Source organism: Vidua macroura, chromosome 12 (genome assembly GCF_024509145.1).
Source record: "Vidua macroura isolate BioBank_ID:100142 chromosome 12, ASM2450914v1, whole genome shotgun sequence".
Classification (NCBI taxonomy): domain Eukaryota; kingdom Metazoa; phylum Chordata; class Aves; order Passeriformes; family Viduidae; genus Vidua; species Vidua macroura.
In genome coordinates this window covers 14,075,160-14,093,074 of record NC_071582.1, presented here as the reverse complement: position 1 = coordinate 14,093,074, position 17,915 = coordinate 14,075,160, and the positions used below count along the sequence as shown (strand labels likewise).

Below are 17,915 nucleotides of genomic sequence, written 5' to 3'. Positions count from 1 at the left end.
GATAAATACACTTGCAACAAGTCTGACTTACATCCTCTGAGTGCAGTTGCTGGTAGTATGGCACAATGATTAAAAAAGAACCAAAACTAGCAGAGGCACTTGTTGCATGCAGCTGGAATTGCTACCAAGCCCAGTGATGCAGCTCCTGCTGACAGAGACCTTCCCTGGCCGTGAGCATGGCTTTGCCAGCGGGGCTGGCACCAGCCAGAGCTGCAGTGGCACCCCTGGGCTGGGAGAGTCCTGGCTCCAGGGGAAGGAGCTTAACATGTCTGGCTTAGGCATGATGTTCAGTATTGCTTTTGGTTAAAGAGGAGTGAGGTTGTGTGATTGTAACCAGTGGGGAAAGGCAGAAATTAGAATAAATCCTAGAATACGCTGAGTTGGGAGGGACCCCTCAGGATCATGGAGTCCAAGTCCTGGCCTGGCACAGGACATCCCAGGAATGCCACCTTGTGCCTGAAAGTGTTGTCCAAAGGCTCCTTGAACTCAGACAAGCTTGAGTCCTGTCACTGGTCACAAGAGTGAAGAGATCAATAGATTTACATTTTCCCTATAAAAACAATCTTGTTGACTTTTATACAGTCATGTATGTGAATATCCAGATTTTTATAAAGTTATTTTTTGTCAACAGAAGGATGGACTTGACAGGCTATGCCAGGAGAACAAGTGCCTTTTTATTAGAAAATAAAGCTACCCAGAGGGGCCTTTTCATTAGCATTTTCAGGAAAATCCATTAAATGGTTTGTTCAGCTGGACAAAGAGAGAAAAAAGTAGCAACCATCCTTGCAAAGCAAATTTGTCAATTTGCTTCCTCAGCATTTGTAACCCTTCACTCTCAGACAGGCTTTGCTCCTCCAGGGACTGTGTGCTGCTGTCCCTGCCCTGCCAGGGACATGCCACAGGACTGACCCTGGTCTCTGTACTTGGGCAGCCTGCTCAGAGGCTTAAACTTAAGCACCTGAATAAGTCCTTAGCTGAACTGGGGCTTGTCAGTGACGTGTGACAATGCCAAAGAGTCCTGCATGCAGATAAACACCAAGTGGAGTATTGGCACTGAGAGGTGTGAGGACAAGCTCTGTCCTTGCTCTGCACCAGCTGTGAACTCAGCCAGGTGACCTGCACACTGAAAGTGTCCCTAGCCTGGATGTAATTTTGTTATTTTGCTTATTTTGTAAATAGCCCCACTAGAGGGATACAAGTTTAAAGGACAAAAAACAGATTCCAGACTTTAGCCCAGGGAACAGAAGTGTTGTTCTTTGAGCTGGGACATCCATTCCTGTGGTACAGATAGACTTGCTCACCAATAAGAGAGAACTGTGGGTTTGCTTTAAGTACAATGAACATTTAACATTCAAGCCTGAAAAAAAGTGCTCTGTTACTGGTGATTACCTGGCTAGCAGAAGCTGAGGCTAAATAACAGCCTGAGGAGGAATCTGCAGTGGGTAATGGAAGCAGTGGAGGTCTCTTGCTAGAGGACATCAGGAGGAAAACTAATCTTCGGATTTCCTGCCTCAGGAATGGGATCTCCTACAACGGAGATCAGCAAAAATTGTGTGGTTCAAAAGACCCATGCAAAAGTCTCCATGTGCCTCATAGCCTGCTGTTTTGGGATCTCTGTATTCGCAGTGTTGAGCACCTTACATCCTCAGAAATCAGTGGGCTATGCAAAAAAGCCAGGTGCCATTTGGCTTGGCCCAAAATACTGCAATGAGAGAGCAAATGAGGGCCTGGACACGTTCTCTGCCTGTGTAACAGAGTCCTGCAGTGTAACAAACCCCAGACCTTCCCTACTGATTTTAGCAGGAAGAGGTGTAAGTAAGAACCCCATTTCTGTGTCCCTGTCTAAGGCTCACCAGGTGCTTTCTGGTATTATTAGATAGACAAAATGAGGTGTGACAAGATGAAATTGTTACACCCATTTCACTGATGAGTAGACTGAGGCACATAAAAATTGACTTGTGTGATCACCAGACAAATCTGTCGGAGCTAGAACAGTGCCTTACAAAGTCCCAATTTTCTTGTCACAGCCTTTGCTTCCACCTTTCCCACCCACTGTGCATTGTCTCATGGCAAGAACCTGGGGGTCAGGTAGGATGGTGAGGAGAAATGCCCTTCTTGGAGTTTTGCCCTTTCAAGCCTTGTCTGTTCGTGGTGCTTGCTGTGGTTGCAGTACTGCTCTGAATTGCTTCCTTTCAATCCCATAAATTGAACATGGAGTCATGAAAGAAAAGGCAGGCATGAGCAAACCTTAGAATTTGAGGAACAGAGAACTTTGGAATGCTGCAGTCCCCACTCTTCAAAGGTAAATAATAAATTTCCAGTGCTCCCATGTTCACTTATGCCTTCTTGCATAATGGCTGTCTTAGTGAATGAGAGAAAGAAATGTACCTTACAAACTCGTGGGAAAAACCTTCCTTTGAAGGAGTTTAATTTCTTCGAGGTAGAATGCTTATTATTGTGTGTGACTGTAAATGTTATGCTGAGGAGTCTGAATGACAAAGCTGGGAGAAATTCTCTCTGCTTATTGTCCTTGTCATTCTAGTCCTGTCTCATCCCACTGAAGTACACCTGAAGCAAAAGAAGGGTGAAATTGCATGTGGAATCACTCTTTGAAAATCACAGCAAGTTTTATGTAGTTGACACCAGCAGTGTCCAGGCTCTGCTTCAGGGATTTTTGATGCCTACCAAGCTCAAAGTCAGTGGCCTGACTAATCCAAGGGCCCATGACAGAGGAAATGGCTGTTTTTTGCATGACTAGGATAGAGCAAGGTGGTGCTATGGGGTCTACAGCAGTCCAGGACCCCCTAAGTGTGAGTGCTTCTGTATCCTGGTCACTGGAAATATGGCTGCAGTGGGCTAGGGAGTGCAAGTGCAGAACCAAGTGAGGCAAGAATAAATGTGCTTCTACAATTCTACTTAGCCAGAAGTACTTCAGCATTTAATGATGCTCTGGTATATGAAATCTGTCCCTTTCCTAAAATCTACCCATAATGACAGAGGAAGCAATCAATATTTGAAGCAATCTGTTTCCAGGAAAGACAGAATACTCCTGTTGCTTTTTCATGGTACTGATGGTTACCCTGGGTTTGTGGGTGATATTGAGGGTGGGACAAACTGTGCTAGACCATATTAGGAAAATTTGGAGAATCTTGTGCTACTTGAGTTAAAATGACAACTGTAAAGTAAGAGTTGCTGCATAGTAGTAAACTCTGCTGCCAGAATGGCTTGCTGATATCTTGACCTGTTGAGCAAAAATAATTTACACTATGTTCTCTTGGAGATATTGCCTTTGCCCTGCATATCTGGAAATGGCTGTTTGTGTGCCAGCCCTCCCCGTGGCACAAGGCCTCCAGGACCACGGCATCCCATGGCTGTGTCTGGGAGCCCCTGTCAGTCATCGAGGTGCTGCTCCTCCCACGTGGACGTGGGGATGGCACTGTAGGGGTCCATGATGACTTTTGCACAGCGGATGATCATCACAATCAGGAAGAGGCAGAGGAAGACAAAGCATGCTAACGTCAGTCCCTTGTCCACGTCAACGTACACGGGCTCTGGGGTTGGCACCTCCATTGCTTAGGCCGCTCTTCATCTGGGTTTGAATTTACTCCTAACATCATCAAGCACCTGCAAAACAAACGCAGTGTCAGGCACAAGGGATTGCTGCTCCTGGACATGGGGAAAATCAGGGATTGTCCTGGGTACTTCTTACAGGTCTGATAAATTCTTGCAGGGAAATAAACCCAATGGAAGTGTTGTAGCTCAGCTGACTGAGAGCTGTGAGAAGAAGAAACCTCATCTCCACCTTAATTTAGCCCACAAATGCTTCTTGCTAAAATATTAGACACTAAAAAGAGATGTTAACAAAGAAAAGAGAGGCAATAGTGAATGAGCACTATTCGCTTGAAATATCATCTCTTAAAAGAGGCACAGACACTGTTCTTGTCTCAGCATTTCCTAATCATAAAAATATTTCCATTCCTCTGCTAGTGTGAAAGATCAGACAAATGGCAGAGCAGACTGTTTCTATCCCAATTTTCCTCTCTGTCCAAACATTCTCTGTCTCTCACTGGCACAAAGCAAAGTGAAAATTATGCATACTTATTTTCCATAATCTTTTAATCTCTGGTACTCAAGGTTCTCCAGGCAGTAGAAGATCTTTGTAGGAGCAATATAATTTTTAAGTGGATATTTTATCAACCAGAGAGGTACAGGTGATTATGTGATTAGAACAAGAATTATCTTTCTTACTGCAGATGTCTGCATAGCTGAAGGTCTCTCCGGCCTCCTCACCTGAATCCATAACCAAAATTACTTCAATAGTGATGGAATCCCCCTGAAAGTTTGATTCTGGACAGTTCACCAGCTGATAACACAAACTGCTTTGCACAGTTGTGCTGAAGGAGAGGAACTGACCCTACAGAGAATTGAGTCCCTGCCCAGGGATGGGGAAACCTCCTGACATCCATGTTTGGCCAAGGTGGGAGGGAGATGTGTAGGGGATTAGAGTGTAGAGGATCAGGAATATGGAATGCCTCTTTACAGCAAACAAAACAATAAAGCTTTTTCACATCAAATGCAATAATCAACCGGAGAGCCAGTGTGTGCTTTTACTGGAGAGGAGGGAGGGGAACAAGAAGATATTGAGCTATAGAGAAGATTTGGTGAAACTGGGTTATCAAACAGCCCAGCTGCTCTCTACTACTACACTAACACAGTGAGGAAATCCCAGCTTTTATTATTACACAGACAAGTTTGCCTGCTTGTATTTCCAGTGAGCAGCTGCTGCTGGCAGGGCCATTGCAGTGGTGGTTCACATCTGGCTGGGGTGTTTTCCTCCTGCAGCATCGTGCTGTGCCAGCTGCCAGTGGGTGTCCCAGGGACTCCTGAACCCCTGTGCCCTGCAACTCTTCCTCAGGGTGAACTGAAGACCTTTTATTTTAAAAACTCACAGTTTCTTCCCTGTCTCATAATTTGCTCCTTTTCAGGTGGTTTTCCAGCCTCACAACCTCCTAGATCCCACAAGGCAAGTACAAATCAGCTGGGCTCTTGAGTCTGTTTTTAGCACAAGGATGTTAGGTTTTTTTTAATATCCTGAAAGCATAGAAATTACTGCTACAGCCAGTCCTGCAGCAGGGAAATGAAAGAAGCTGATGACACAAAGTGAATGAAACCAAGCAGACATCTCACAATCTCATGTATTTACCAGTCACATCCTTAGGAGCTCATGAAGAAATCTCTGAGGAGTAAGGTCAGGCTTGTAATGCTCACCTTGCCTGGTCAGAGGTCTAATATTCCCAAGAGACTCTTCTACCACTCTATTTCATCAGCCAAGAGATCTTACATTGCAGTTTATAACTTCATTTGATGAAAAAAAATGTTTGTCAGCAAAGCTGAGTATTAAGTATGAATACTTTATGAATGCAAAAGGAAAAAATGTTATCAAAACTGCTAATGTATCCCAGTCTTTTTCTGCAGTGCTCTTGTGAAGGTCCAACAAGGATGGGTGTAATTGTAAAATTATTTTTCCCCTCCTGACATTCTGGCTGTTGTACCATGTGGGGTCATTTAATCCTAAGTTACCTCCTGCAGAATAGCAGAACTACTTGGTAATTTCCATCAGTACTGATCTTGGAGGGAAAACTGCATTTCTACTCAAATGTACTTTCTTTGGAAAGATGAATAATTTACTCAGAAAATGATCAGAGGTTTCAAGTAAAGATCTATCCCTTGGAGATTTTTCTCTTCAAAATGGCATCACTCAATCTCATAGAAGTCTGGTTTAAGTGCTGTATCCCTCTGCTTCCCTTTGTCCCCAGGACTGTGCCTGGAGGGTTCTTTCCTGCTGGAAGGGAAAAGCACATTTTGGAAAGGATAGCCAGGCAGAGAGCAGAGAGCAGGCTGTGGTATCTGAGCTGTAGTTTGCATGGTAAATTATGGTGACAGCTTGAACCTAATGATTTCATGTTTATATTGATCTGTTTTGACAAAAATAGACATTTTCAGCGGGACTAGGAATATTTCTTTCCAAAAAAGCTGTATTCTTGAGGTTGTATCAATCATAGGTTTTCTCTCCTTCTGGTCCCCCACAAACTCAGTAATGTTTTGATGCTGAGCACTGCTCTGCATGCAGTCACTGCTGATGGCCATTGTGTTTCTTGGGGCTGGCCAGAGGACCTGGCTTTGGCTGTCCTCACTCTCAGCTTGGCTGCTCACCTGCATCTGTCACAGTGGAACCTCCTCTGCAGGTCTGGCTTGTCAAAGGGCTCGTGTGAGTCAGGGGAGGTTGGTGCCAGCAGGCACTTGGTGGTGTTCCATGCTGTTTGTCACTGCACCTGCATTCCAGCAGGCTTGGCAGGGCAGGAGTCCTTGGTGCTGAGCAGAGCTGGGTGCTGGAACTGCTGGGCTGTGCCTGGGGATAAATTAATCTCCAGATTAATTTATTGTGTAGAACTCATCACTGTTCTAGGTCAGAGAACAGTCCCCAAATGCAGAAGGAGTTATTGCATGTGTTCACCAGGACTGCTTCCTCTTGGGAAAGCCCAGCTCCCAAATATTACCATGGACACGCTGTGTCCTGCTGTCTGCCAGGTGCTTGTGGTCCTCCATCTCTGCAACAGCTGCACAGCTTGTCCTGCTTGATTCCCATTTCCTTGGCCAGTGCCTCCACTCCCCTTTCTCACTCCCCTGGTGCCCAGCAGTGCAGCCAGGCTGGAGAGGGCTGTGGAGGAGTCTCCCAGGCTGGAACAGATTGGGTCCATGCTGGATGCTCTGCCTGCACCCCCTGCCCTCCATCCCAGCCCTGGGGGTGTGCTGTGCAGGTGAGCAGAAGGGTTTTGCAGTTGGGTTTTCTTGGTCTGGTGTGTGACCAAAAAAATTTGACCAAGTGCTGTTCAAATTAGCTCTCTCTCCAGCTACAGACTGGTTGGCTGGATGTTTTGCTCTTGTTTACTAGCAGGGCTGATGTTGACAGCATTGTGTGTATGGAGGGGAAAAAAAATCAGCAGAAACAATTATAAAGTTTCACACTTGAATGATCAAGTTTTCTTTGAATAGCTGAATTGTAAAAAATTACATTTTTTTCCCAGCTTGACAGCAATGAGCTGTAGAATTGTGTTTTTTAAAAATTCTTCAGATTTGTTGAAAATGTGATTAGGTTTAAACAAAGAAACAGTCCCTGGTTCCAGCTAGGCAATTTAGCTGTCCTGAATCTATGTCTTCCTGTAAATCCCCGGGTGTTTCAGTGCAGTAACTTCTCTGAGAGTAGCTGTGTGCCACAGGCAGGCTCACCCAGGAATGGAGCTGTGCTGGGCGAGTAATTCAGCACCAAAAGTGACTCTGTGCCCTTGGCTCCTTGAGGGTTGCAGAGGGCCAGCACCAGGCAGCAGCTGTGTCTCTTCAGAAGGATTGGCATCCTCAGTTTTGGTGCCCTGCTCCCCTGGCTTGTTTTGTGTCTCTGTTCTGGCAGGCAGGAGCCCCTGGAGCTGGGTCAGGGATGAGGCCCAGGGATCAGGAACCCTGTACCTCACTGAACACTCCATCCTGAGCATTTGGTATTTGCTGGTTGTTTTGTTTCCCAGTGCCCTTTTCATGAGGGGTTGCCACAGAAGAGAGATTATATTTAATTTTTATGACCTTATGCAGGATGTTGGCATCCTCCTTAGTGTTTTCAGCTCTGTTACAGGCTCTCTGTAACATTTGTGCTCATCAGTATGCCTGAATTTTGCAATCAGCTCTACCTATGCAAGATATTTTAAAAGATATATTTTTAGGGTTTTTTTTTGTTTGTTTGTTTGTTTTTTTTTTTCTTTTTTTTCCCTGAGCTGACACTCTTGGCACTGTCACTTTAAATATAAACTAATAATGAACCACATACATTGCAGAGAGCTGCTTCCTATGCTGGTTAATGATGTTTCAACCCATCTCAAACCTTAGGATTTATTTCAAAACAGTCTCTGCTTTTGGTTTGTTGGATTTTTTTGTTGTTTCTTCTATACTCTTTTCCCAAAACAACTGATGTACAGGGAGGGAAAGGAAGGGAAATGATGAGATTTCACGTATGAAGCAGATCCATACCTTCCAGACCTGGGTAGGAAGCCTGTCACATCCCAGCATAGCAGCATTGTGGAGATAAAATCCTCCCTGTAGTCATATTTTAAAAGTTTTGTCGGTCAGAGGGGCTTTAACGGCGTCCGGGCTCTGCTCAGGTTCACCTCCACCCAGACCTGGAAGCAGTTCTCACCGGGGTGTTCTGAAAAAAAAATAATAATTGACAATTGCTCCTGACGCGGGATGTGGGCGGGATGGACTCGTTCAGCGCTCCAGAGGCAGCCTGGGGCCGTGGGGTACACTCGTGCACAGCATGGACTCGTTTGTCACGCATTCCCTAGAAGAACATTTATGAGAGGAAAACCAATGTTCAAGCCTAAGGTCATATCAATATTTCTTCTTAAACGAGCAGAAAATCCTATTTTTAAATCACAGTGAAAGATCAGCCAGGTTTGAATTGATCCTGCATATTTATTTAGGGCTTGGATGGTTTGTTTAAATAAAACTGCTTGATTTATCTGAACTGATACACCAGGACTTAAAAACTATTAATTATTTGCTTTTTTTTTTTTTCATCAGTCTGGTTTGGGATAATATTCTTTTTTACATGCACACAAAATAGTTTCAGCCAGCAGCGCTTGCTGGATGACAAACCTGGCTTTTTACACATTGTTGTGGAAAGGAGTTCTAAGGAGTAGGATGGGAAGGCTGAGAAGAACAAGCTAAAAGATGAGCCCAAATCCCTTGTGAGGGAACTCAGCAGGACAGGGTGTGCTCAGGCAAGGGACTAGAGGCGAGTGGCCAGGAAGGAAGGCGAAATGCTGCTCCAGACAGGTATTGTGTGTGTTTGTCAAACGAAGTCACCTTCCATTTGAAGTTCAAATCTCTACAGGAATAGCCTGGACACTTGATCATACTCTAATATTCTTAACAATCTAGTTTCGATTAAAAACTCACTGCCTCTGAGCACAGGAGTCAAATGCTGTAGATAGATACAGACAGATGAGCTTCTTGCTACACCCAGAGAGCAATAATGTGACCGTTAGCTTAGTCTAAAAATTAATTGTCCTTTCATACTTACAATTCTTTCAGCAGAAAATCAATACTTCATTTCAGTAACTCTGCCTTCCTATAAGCATGATTTTTCCTGTGTAGCTGAAGGCAGGTTTAATCTTTGTTTTTAACTTACTGTTTGGCATTTTGTTTTGGTTGTTGGACTATTTTATTTCTTGCTTTACATAATGACTTTAAATCTTTATGCTTAGTTTAGTTTATACAAACTCCTTTATTCAATCTAGCCCTCAGTTACGGTCAGGAGACAAATAGTCTTCCCTCCACACTTGCTTTTAGCCAGTTGTAAATCACTGGATGCCAGTATTCCATCAGAAGACTGAAGACATCATTTACAAGAGCCCAAAAGTTGAAAACAAATAAACACATAAATCAATCTGGGGAAAGTTTTAAAAGTTGCTGTTGCACAAATGTTTCCTTCCTACATAGCCCCATGGCAAGAATAACATTAATCTTCACTGAGAAAAAGATGCAGCATACACATAAAAATAACTGTGGGCTGCTTATAATTTGAGAGCATCCTAAATCAGATAATAATTTCTCACTCACTTCAAGGAGCATGTGGAATTACTCATTAACAAAAAGATTAAAAAATAGATGGTTGTGCTTGGGAACAAGTCACTGTTCAGAACTATTGAGTGAACTGATGGACAGCTGGGATCTAGAGTAAAAAGTGTTTCCAACCTCCCAAAGCTCAACTATTGTGAGAAATCCTTGATTAAACTTTGCTGAGGTGAGAACATCTGGGAATCTTTCTCAGAGGCTGGAAGTGGTCATGCAGAGGTAAAAAAGAGGGGAAGGATCAGTGATGCACTCTATGGGCTGCTGGCTGGGCACGAGAGTGGGAAGTGATAGGAGGACCATAAACAAGGGCAGGCAATGCAGGAAGATGCTGTGATGTTGTCTTTGTATCAGCTGCTTTATAACCCACGGGGGAGCAGGAGGAGAAGGGAAATCCAGTGCTCCCTCAGACCCCAGCCCAGGGATTGTGCCTCCCCTCCCTGGTACTGTCCTGGGCTGGGCAGGCTCATCCCTGGGGAGGGGAGCTCTGTGATCCTGTGTGAGCTGCAGGCATGTTCCTTTGGTTCTGTTTGTGTTTCTGTTGTGGTGGGAGAGCTGCAGGGACTGTACAACGTGGTTCAGCCCATCCTTGCAGTGCTGGCTCCCACCCTGGGGCTGTTGGAAACATCGATTCATCCTTTAGGAGATAATGCCCGGAAAATGCAAAGCAATACCTGTGATATGAAAAGTTTGGATGAGGTTGAGAAGGAACATCTGTCTGAGCAGGGCCATCCTTCATTCCTTGTGTATTTTGATAAGGGGGCTGAGGCTGCTTTCCTTATCACTGCTGTGATGCACTGAGAGCATCCCCTTTCATCAAGGCAAGAGGCAAACATAAAGGAGTCTTAGAGAAACAAATGGATTAGGCTTTTAAGCCAAGGCTTGTAAGGTCTGAATAGATATGATATAAACTCATTTTAATGGAGTATCTGCTTTTTAAACTCTCTGCTGTTTAAATCCTCTGAAAGGAGACAAGCATGCCTGTTGGTCCTGGCAGTTATTTTATACATTAAACAATGACTGTTAGCCAGGAGAATTATAAGCAAAACTATGGAGAAATTTTTCACTGCAGCAAAGCTGACAAGGAGGAAAAATGACCCATATTTTTCTGTACTGCTCTGAATTTTTTTTTTTTTTTTAACAAAAACAAAAGGCTCACTTCAAGGTAGGACAGCAACTCCTTTTTACATAAGTATTACCTTGTGGTGGTGATGCCCAGTATTCACTAACTTGTAGGATACCTGTCAGAGACACATCTTTTGCCCTTTCATCTTGGAAAAACTACATATAGATCAGATTGAGGCTGTATCAATATTTTTCCAATTGAGGAAAAGTATTGTGGATGAATTCACAGCAAAAATAGCTGGGTTATGCCTGTAGAACTGCCACAAATATAGGCAGAGAGGAATCATTTAGTCCTGCTTCTTCTCTGAATCACTTATTTTAAATCAAAAGTTAAATTCTTGCTAATGAAGGTAACTCCTAGTCAAGAAAGTTTTAACAAATAAGTAGCAAAACATCCAAAATAGTTACAGGTGGCTTTGCCATTGTAATAGCTGCAGGTACTCTTTAATCCATATTGATAACTAATTAATACACTTTTTTAATGCAGGCCTTTCTCAGATACCTCAGAAATTTGTGGGGAGAGGGATTTGATCAATTAAACATAAGCAAAAATAAAGCTCAAAGTCCAGAGTGTGTTTTGGCTCAAAACAAGACAAACTGACACAGGATTTACACTGGGCTTCCATCAAAAGCACTGCTCCTGTCTGCTCCTTTTCTGAACCAATCCCCCCATCTGCAGGGGATGCTGAGGATGGATGTTTGCAGCTTGTGCTCATGCACAAAACCTCCTGGGCTATTGCTCTGGTTTCTCGTGGTGATGTAACCAGGGCTGTGATGCCAGCTGCACCACATCCTACCTTAAAGTGAAGAAAAAAAAAAAAATCTTGCAAAGGAGTCTTAAAGATGGAATTAATAAGCCTGAGATGTAGTAGAAATATGGGCCTGACTGCAAAGCAGGACATGAGGTGTAACCCTGTCAGCCTCTGTTGCCAGGTCCCTGGGCAGAAATGGACCCACAGGAGGAGCAGCCCCAGAGCCCAGAGATGTTGTTGGGTAAGGATGAGAAACCCTTAGAAAACAATGGCAAAACCAGCCCTACTTACACAGATTTATCTCTCCTTGCAGGTGTGAGGAATAGGAGGAAAGAATAATTGAAGATCTGAAATGAAAAGTTAGGGGCCCCAGGTGATCCAAATGAGTTTGGGTTAGGGCTGTTCCAGGGAGCACAGCCTTGTGCTATGTGGAACACTCACAGCAGCTTCTCTCTCTCCAGCTGGAAAACCAGAATTGTTGCAGCATGTTACCTAATTCCAGCTATAATTTGCCAACAGGAGGAGCAAAAATATCATTACTAGTTTTTCCCTGTTTTCTTTTCTCAAGAGGACAGTTTTTCTCCTGCTACTATAAGAACTGGGAGAATGAAAGTTGGCCTGTTTTCAGAGGCACTGAGTGCCTCCAGCACCATCTGGAACCAGGGTGAGCAGCCAAACAGCTCAACAGCACAGGAAATCTTCCTGTTTTCAGACCCCCACCCCTTTCTGCACAGCTCTGCACATGAACACTGCACAAAAGATTCTTTCTGACGAGGATCCAGTTGGCACCCACATAAACTGTATTTTCCACTGTCTCCCAACAGGGATGGATTGCATCTTCCTTCAGAGAGAGGCCAGATGATTTTTATTACAAATGAACCAAAACCTTGAGTCAGGACATGCATTACATTTTCCATGACAGCCCTGGCTGGAGTGAAGGATCCTGATAAGAATTTAAGGATAATTGAGCTCTAGTCTATAGCCCTGTAGGTAGGTAACAAATATAGCAGCCTCCAAATTTGGCATGTCACCAAGCGAGGCTGGGCGAAAGGATAAATGGCCCATTGCTGAGATGAGTGAGGAGCAGTCAGGATCCTGACTCTGAGCCCCAGCTGTTCATGGTCTCTGTCTCTTGTCCTTCCCAGGACATGTGGGAAATTTCTATTGCAGTAAATCAAATGTGTCCAAGGCTGGGTTTTGGCATCAAGGCTGGCTGGTAAAGGGCTGCCTGCGCAAATGGGGACAAACTTTTTAGCAGGGGCTGTTGTGTTTGGATAAGGGGCAATGGTTTTAAACTAAAACAGGAAGAACATTTTTACAAGGAGGGTGGCAAAACACTGCAGGGTAGTGGATGCCCCATCTCTGGAAATATTCAAGATAAGGTTGAACAGGGCTCTGAGCAACTTGATCTACTTACAGATTTCCCAACTCATTGCAGCGGGCTTGGAGCTTGATGGTCTATAAAGGTCCCTTCCAACCCTAACCATTCTGTGGTTCTATGAAATTCTGCTAAACCTGGCCTCTGTGACAGACAGATTGTTGTGTTACAATGTGGTTTTACAGAGGGATGACAAATTAAACTTGTAAACTTTGAGTATCTCTTAATAGCAGAATGTATTTATTAGAAGTGCCAGATGGATGGGTATAAAATGCAGTTTGTTTAATCAAAGACAGAGAACAGTCAAAAATGATCTCTCAGAATGGTGGAACAATGGGTCTTTTCTGACTGGGCTTTGGTGGCAGGAGGTGGGCAGAACACCAATTTAGTGATCACCAGCACAGCCTGACATTGAGGACAGCCCAAGCAGTGAAAAGCCACCCCATGATTATCACCCTGGTTGTGTTCTCATTTCTGGGGCATGTTCCCTGGGCCACCGTTAGGTGAATCCTCAGGTACCCATGCCCTGGGGGGCTGCTCCAGGCCAGGCTCTAATTCGACTTCCCTGCAGGAGTTCTGGTCCATGCTAGTGATGGCTTTGGCCAAAACTTTGTTTTGGGGGTGACTGATGTTTTTTCATTCCCTCCTTCCCTCTCATCCCAATCTGTATTGAAGATATTCCTAAGTATAACCATGGCCTGAGTGCTATCTGTGTTTCTACATGGGTTTTTTTCTGATCATGTACTCATGTACACTCTCTAAGTATACGTGCAGCCTTTTCATCACATCAGAAAAGGTCTTTTCCTCAGCTGGAAGCTCATTGACTTTTCTATAAAACTTGTAGTCAGAAACTCTCTTTAATTAAGACTGTACAGAAAAGAGCTTTGATTCCAGACGTGTGTTACAGCCTGATGTTGTTTTCTCTGTCACTGCAGCAGATTGCTGGAAGTGTAGTCCTTGATTAAAAAGATTGTGGGCAATTACATTCCATCTCCACATCTTCAGTAGCTTGTCAGTGGGTCACTGGGAATCAGACTGCCAGAACCTTTGTACACGTTCAATTTAAAAAGGACTGGTTTTGGCACAGCACCCAACAGTTCCAGACAGCCAATACCTTATTAATGCACCATTAGCCACAAGGAACATTTTTAAGTGAACCTAATGTACAGGGAGGCATGAGGACTTGCCTGACCTGACTCAGCAATTTGGAAGGTCTTTTCTCCCTTGCAGGGAGCACACTGACTTCTGAAAGTGCCCCAGAAAATTGCTCTTTAACCCCTTGTTGTCATTTTTAATTTTGTTTTTAATGGACTGGGATCACTGTGGTTTGAAAGCAGAGAAGTGGGCTGAGGAATAGTTACCTGCCCCAAGGGAGTTCTCTTTAGGATAACTAAAATTATCAAAGGGATGATCAGTTCCTTTAAAAGTGTCTGAAGAAGATGGGGAAGAGGTGGCTGAGGAATCATGTTTGTTATAAAAAATCACAGATCAGGTGTGTGGGAAAATTGTTTCCTCCCAATTAAAAAAAAATAACCAGTTTACAAAACAGGTAAACTTGGGAGCATTCAATGAACTGGCAGAAAACCAGCTTGTTATTGAAAAAAGGGCTTCTTCATTCAGCAGGTAGTGACTTCCCAAAACTTGCTACACAGAGGACTGGAGGCAGTACCAGCAGGCTTTTTGAACTGGATGAATTACAGACAACTGGTCCAAAAATAGACCCTGAAACCACTAATCAAGGCTCTTCCTTAGGACTTCCTAAAACAGCAGTTGTGGGTGTTGGAGGATGGGCTGCCAAATGTGACATCTCCCCTCCGACCACTGGGCTGCCCAGCAACAGGTTTCTTATGTTATTTCTGGGATTGCCAATGCTTTTGGGCTGTCTCTGGAAAGTCCCTTGAAGAGAAGAGAAGATATTTAAGATCTGATCCAATTTCAGCTTCAATCTCTATTTCTATCTGTAAGTAATACAGCTGTAATACTTTTAAAACCAGGCACTGATCTTTGCTTCTAGTTTAACTTCTGTCTCTTCATATTTACTGAATATATTTATATTCAGTGCAATAATGAGATTCCTCAAAAGCTCTTCATGCATGAAAAGAAACTAAACTCAAACAGCTCAGTCCTATGAATAATAAGGTGAGATGTGTCCCAGTGGGTCTCTGCCTGTCCATGGCTGCTATTTCTTCATTGTCACAGGCTCGTTTTATGCCCGTGCTCTTGGAAGTTTAATTAATTAAAAATGCAGGCAATGGAGAGTTGCTTTGCAGTACAGGTGACTTTGGGCCAGAAGCAAGTATACATCTAACATACAGGAATTCCATCCCCACATCTGTGTGTGCTGAAGAGGAGACAATTACCTTTGAGCACCATCTCACCAGACACGTACAGAGCATCCAGCCAATGATCTTTAAAACTGTGCAGGGAGCACGACATGATGACACCATTAGGATTAACTACATTTTCCTACCTCATTTGGTGTACTTCTGTGTGAAGATTTATGTTAGGACAGGAACTAACAGGACTGCAGTCATGACTCAGTACAGAACTAGACTTTTCTAAGGCAAATTTTTATGTATGGGCAAATGCAGATCTGGAACTGATTTTTTTTTTTTTTTTTTTTTTAACTAAGTATTCTTTGTTTCCCCTTGGACTGTTTTCCCTGCAAGGTCTTCTAGATGATCCTAGTGCTGAGCCTGATGTTAGGGAATGACTCCAGATCTCCCACAGGTTCAATGTGCTGCAGCTGAGCCTGGAGCATCTGGAAGGGCAGGACACTGAGCTCAAAAGCAGCCCTTGCTTCTCAGTTGCTCAGCTGCAATTCTGCTGGTGCTGTTCCATCAGTGCTGTGCTCAGAAGCTGCTCCTGTTCATGTGCCAGCAACAGTCAGACTTCTTACGGCAGGGGTTTCATTGAGAAGGGGAGAGTGAAGTGGCAGAAGGAGATGTATAACTCCATCGTGGTTCAGCATAAGTCTTCTCTTAGAAGGCAAACGAGAACAACTGGTTTTGCTCAGTTCTGCATTGTTTCGGATTCACAGAAAAAAAGACTCAGATCTTGTGCCATGTCACTGTAGATTAACACAAAGAATTATCTGGATGCTGTGGCGGGGGAAAAATGGCTCCCCCTATACTAAAATCTACATTCTCTTTTGGGTGGAAGCCTCTGTGTAGGAACAGCCTGGCATGCAGAGGTGTGTGAGATGCTCAGGGTTTGTGCAGGGGCAGCTAACACAGTCACAGGGATTGTCTATGGCAGGACAAGGCAAGGGAACAGGTTTTGTTTCAAGTTGTCTAGAGCAGGATTGTTCAAGCCACCTGTAACAGCAAGGCACAGACCTCAATTCTAGCTGAGGTTAGGAGTCAACACTTCCAAAGGAAGGGAAATAAAATCTTATTGCTTCTATTTTTCTGAATTACTGAAACTAATTTTTAACTGAGAAGACGTTAAATAAGATACAAGGAAACTCTTTTAACAGCAGAAACCTGTAACACTGCCCTCAGCCTGTAAGTCTGGGCTCTGCAAAGTGAACTTTGCAAATGGAGATTTCCTCCAGCATCTCTGTCCATGTACACGACTGCCCCAGCTGCACCCTCAGCTCTGAGTGCTACAACATTCAGCTCCTGTAAATATGCCAAGCCTCAAGTAGGGAAGTCTGTGCAGGCAGGTGGCTGGAGTAGATGGAGTTGGGAAGGAGGCTGGGGAGCCTGCTCACACAGCCTGATGCATGTTCTGCTACCAAGGTCAGCAGCCCTGGGGAGACACAGAGTAAATAATGGGGCTGCCTCAGGCACCCTTCCTGGGCTGAGGGAACACTGCAACTGCAAACCATTCAAAAGCTCTGAGATATACAGCACTCAGCAAGAATATAGCTCTTTATGGGCATGCTAAAATATGGCCTGCACATGGCTGGGTGCCTCTCTTTGAATGACTTTCCCCTAGCAGAGAAAAATGTCTGGCTTCTATTTACATGACTGTGAGCACCCTTGAACTAAATTAGTTTTGTAAATGTTGGACAGGCAGTGGGAGGGTTGATTTCTAGGGAAATTTTTTTAATAATAAAATGCCTCATAAAAACTGCATTGACTTCAACCAGGCAGACTGTGGGCAGCTAGAAACTTCTGACTGCTTCACTTTAACCCAGTGCTTTGGGGCTAAGCAAAACACAAATGCCATCATGGTCGTGGTAAATGTCCCTCAGGAGCAGGAAAATCAAGGGCAGCACTGTTTACATCTGCTGGGTCAGGGCTGAGGACAGTGTGATACTCAGTGAGTAAACTTGGTGCTTCCAAGACACCTCCTTGGAGTCAGTGGGATGTATAGGCTGGCAGCCTACACTTGGCATTTCCCACTTTGTGCAGTGGTGTGACAAACACAAACTTTAGACTTCCTCCTCCTCAACCGTTTTTATTCTGTGCACTGACTCACTCCTGACTGCAGTGAGAGAGACAGTGGGGTTTGTGCATTGCTGGGTTCATATGTCTGAAGGTACCATCTCAGCTTCTTCCAAGGCCTCCACAAAATCAGGTCTGAGAGCTAAACAGTTTCAGGAAACCCTGCTGAACTTTCTCTCTCAGGAAAGCCTTCCTGCCAGAAAGGATGCTCTGATGGGAACACTGCATTCCCAAGCCAAATTGCCCTTGGAATCACTTCCCCTGTCTGCCAGCTAATAAAACCCTAATTTTCTCAAAGGGAAGTTCAAGCAGAGTTTTGACTTTGAAAAATAAGTGCCAGCAATTATCTGCTGTTTGATATAGCCAGTTCTATTGATATGCAATATTTAATAGGAAGTGTTTAAATATTATAGTAGCAGCATAAAAACCTGCACCTGACCACAAAGAACAGTGTCCAAACTATTCCTTTGGCATCTACTGAATGTATAGGTTAAAGTAAGTCTTCCAGAAGTCGGATAGGCTGTCTTGTCACACCTTAAAACTTCTCCTATGAAGTAGTTTCCTGAATGCTGCCCTGGGGTGGGTTTG

General features: G+C 44.0%; 1 protein-coding gene across 1 annotated transcript in view; it reads right to left on the bottom strand.

Moving 5' to 3' along the window:
* The window catches only part of CTXND1 (cortexin domain containing 1), a 34,838-nt gene continuing 16,923 nt past the window's right edge, over positions 1 to 17,915 (bottom strand). The window contains exons 2-3 of the mRNA XM_053988855.1: positions 8,074 to 8,248; positions 1 to 3,624 (exon numbers count right to left, since the gene is read on the bottom strand). Of these exons, the coding sequence (XP_053844830.1) occupies positions 3,391 to 3,570 (180 nt within the window). The 5' untranslated portion in view covers positions 3,571 to 3,624; positions 8,074 to 8,248 and the 3' untranslated portion in view covers positions 1 to 3,390. The remainder of the gene's footprint in view (positions 3,625 to 8,073; positions 8,249 to 17,915) is intronic.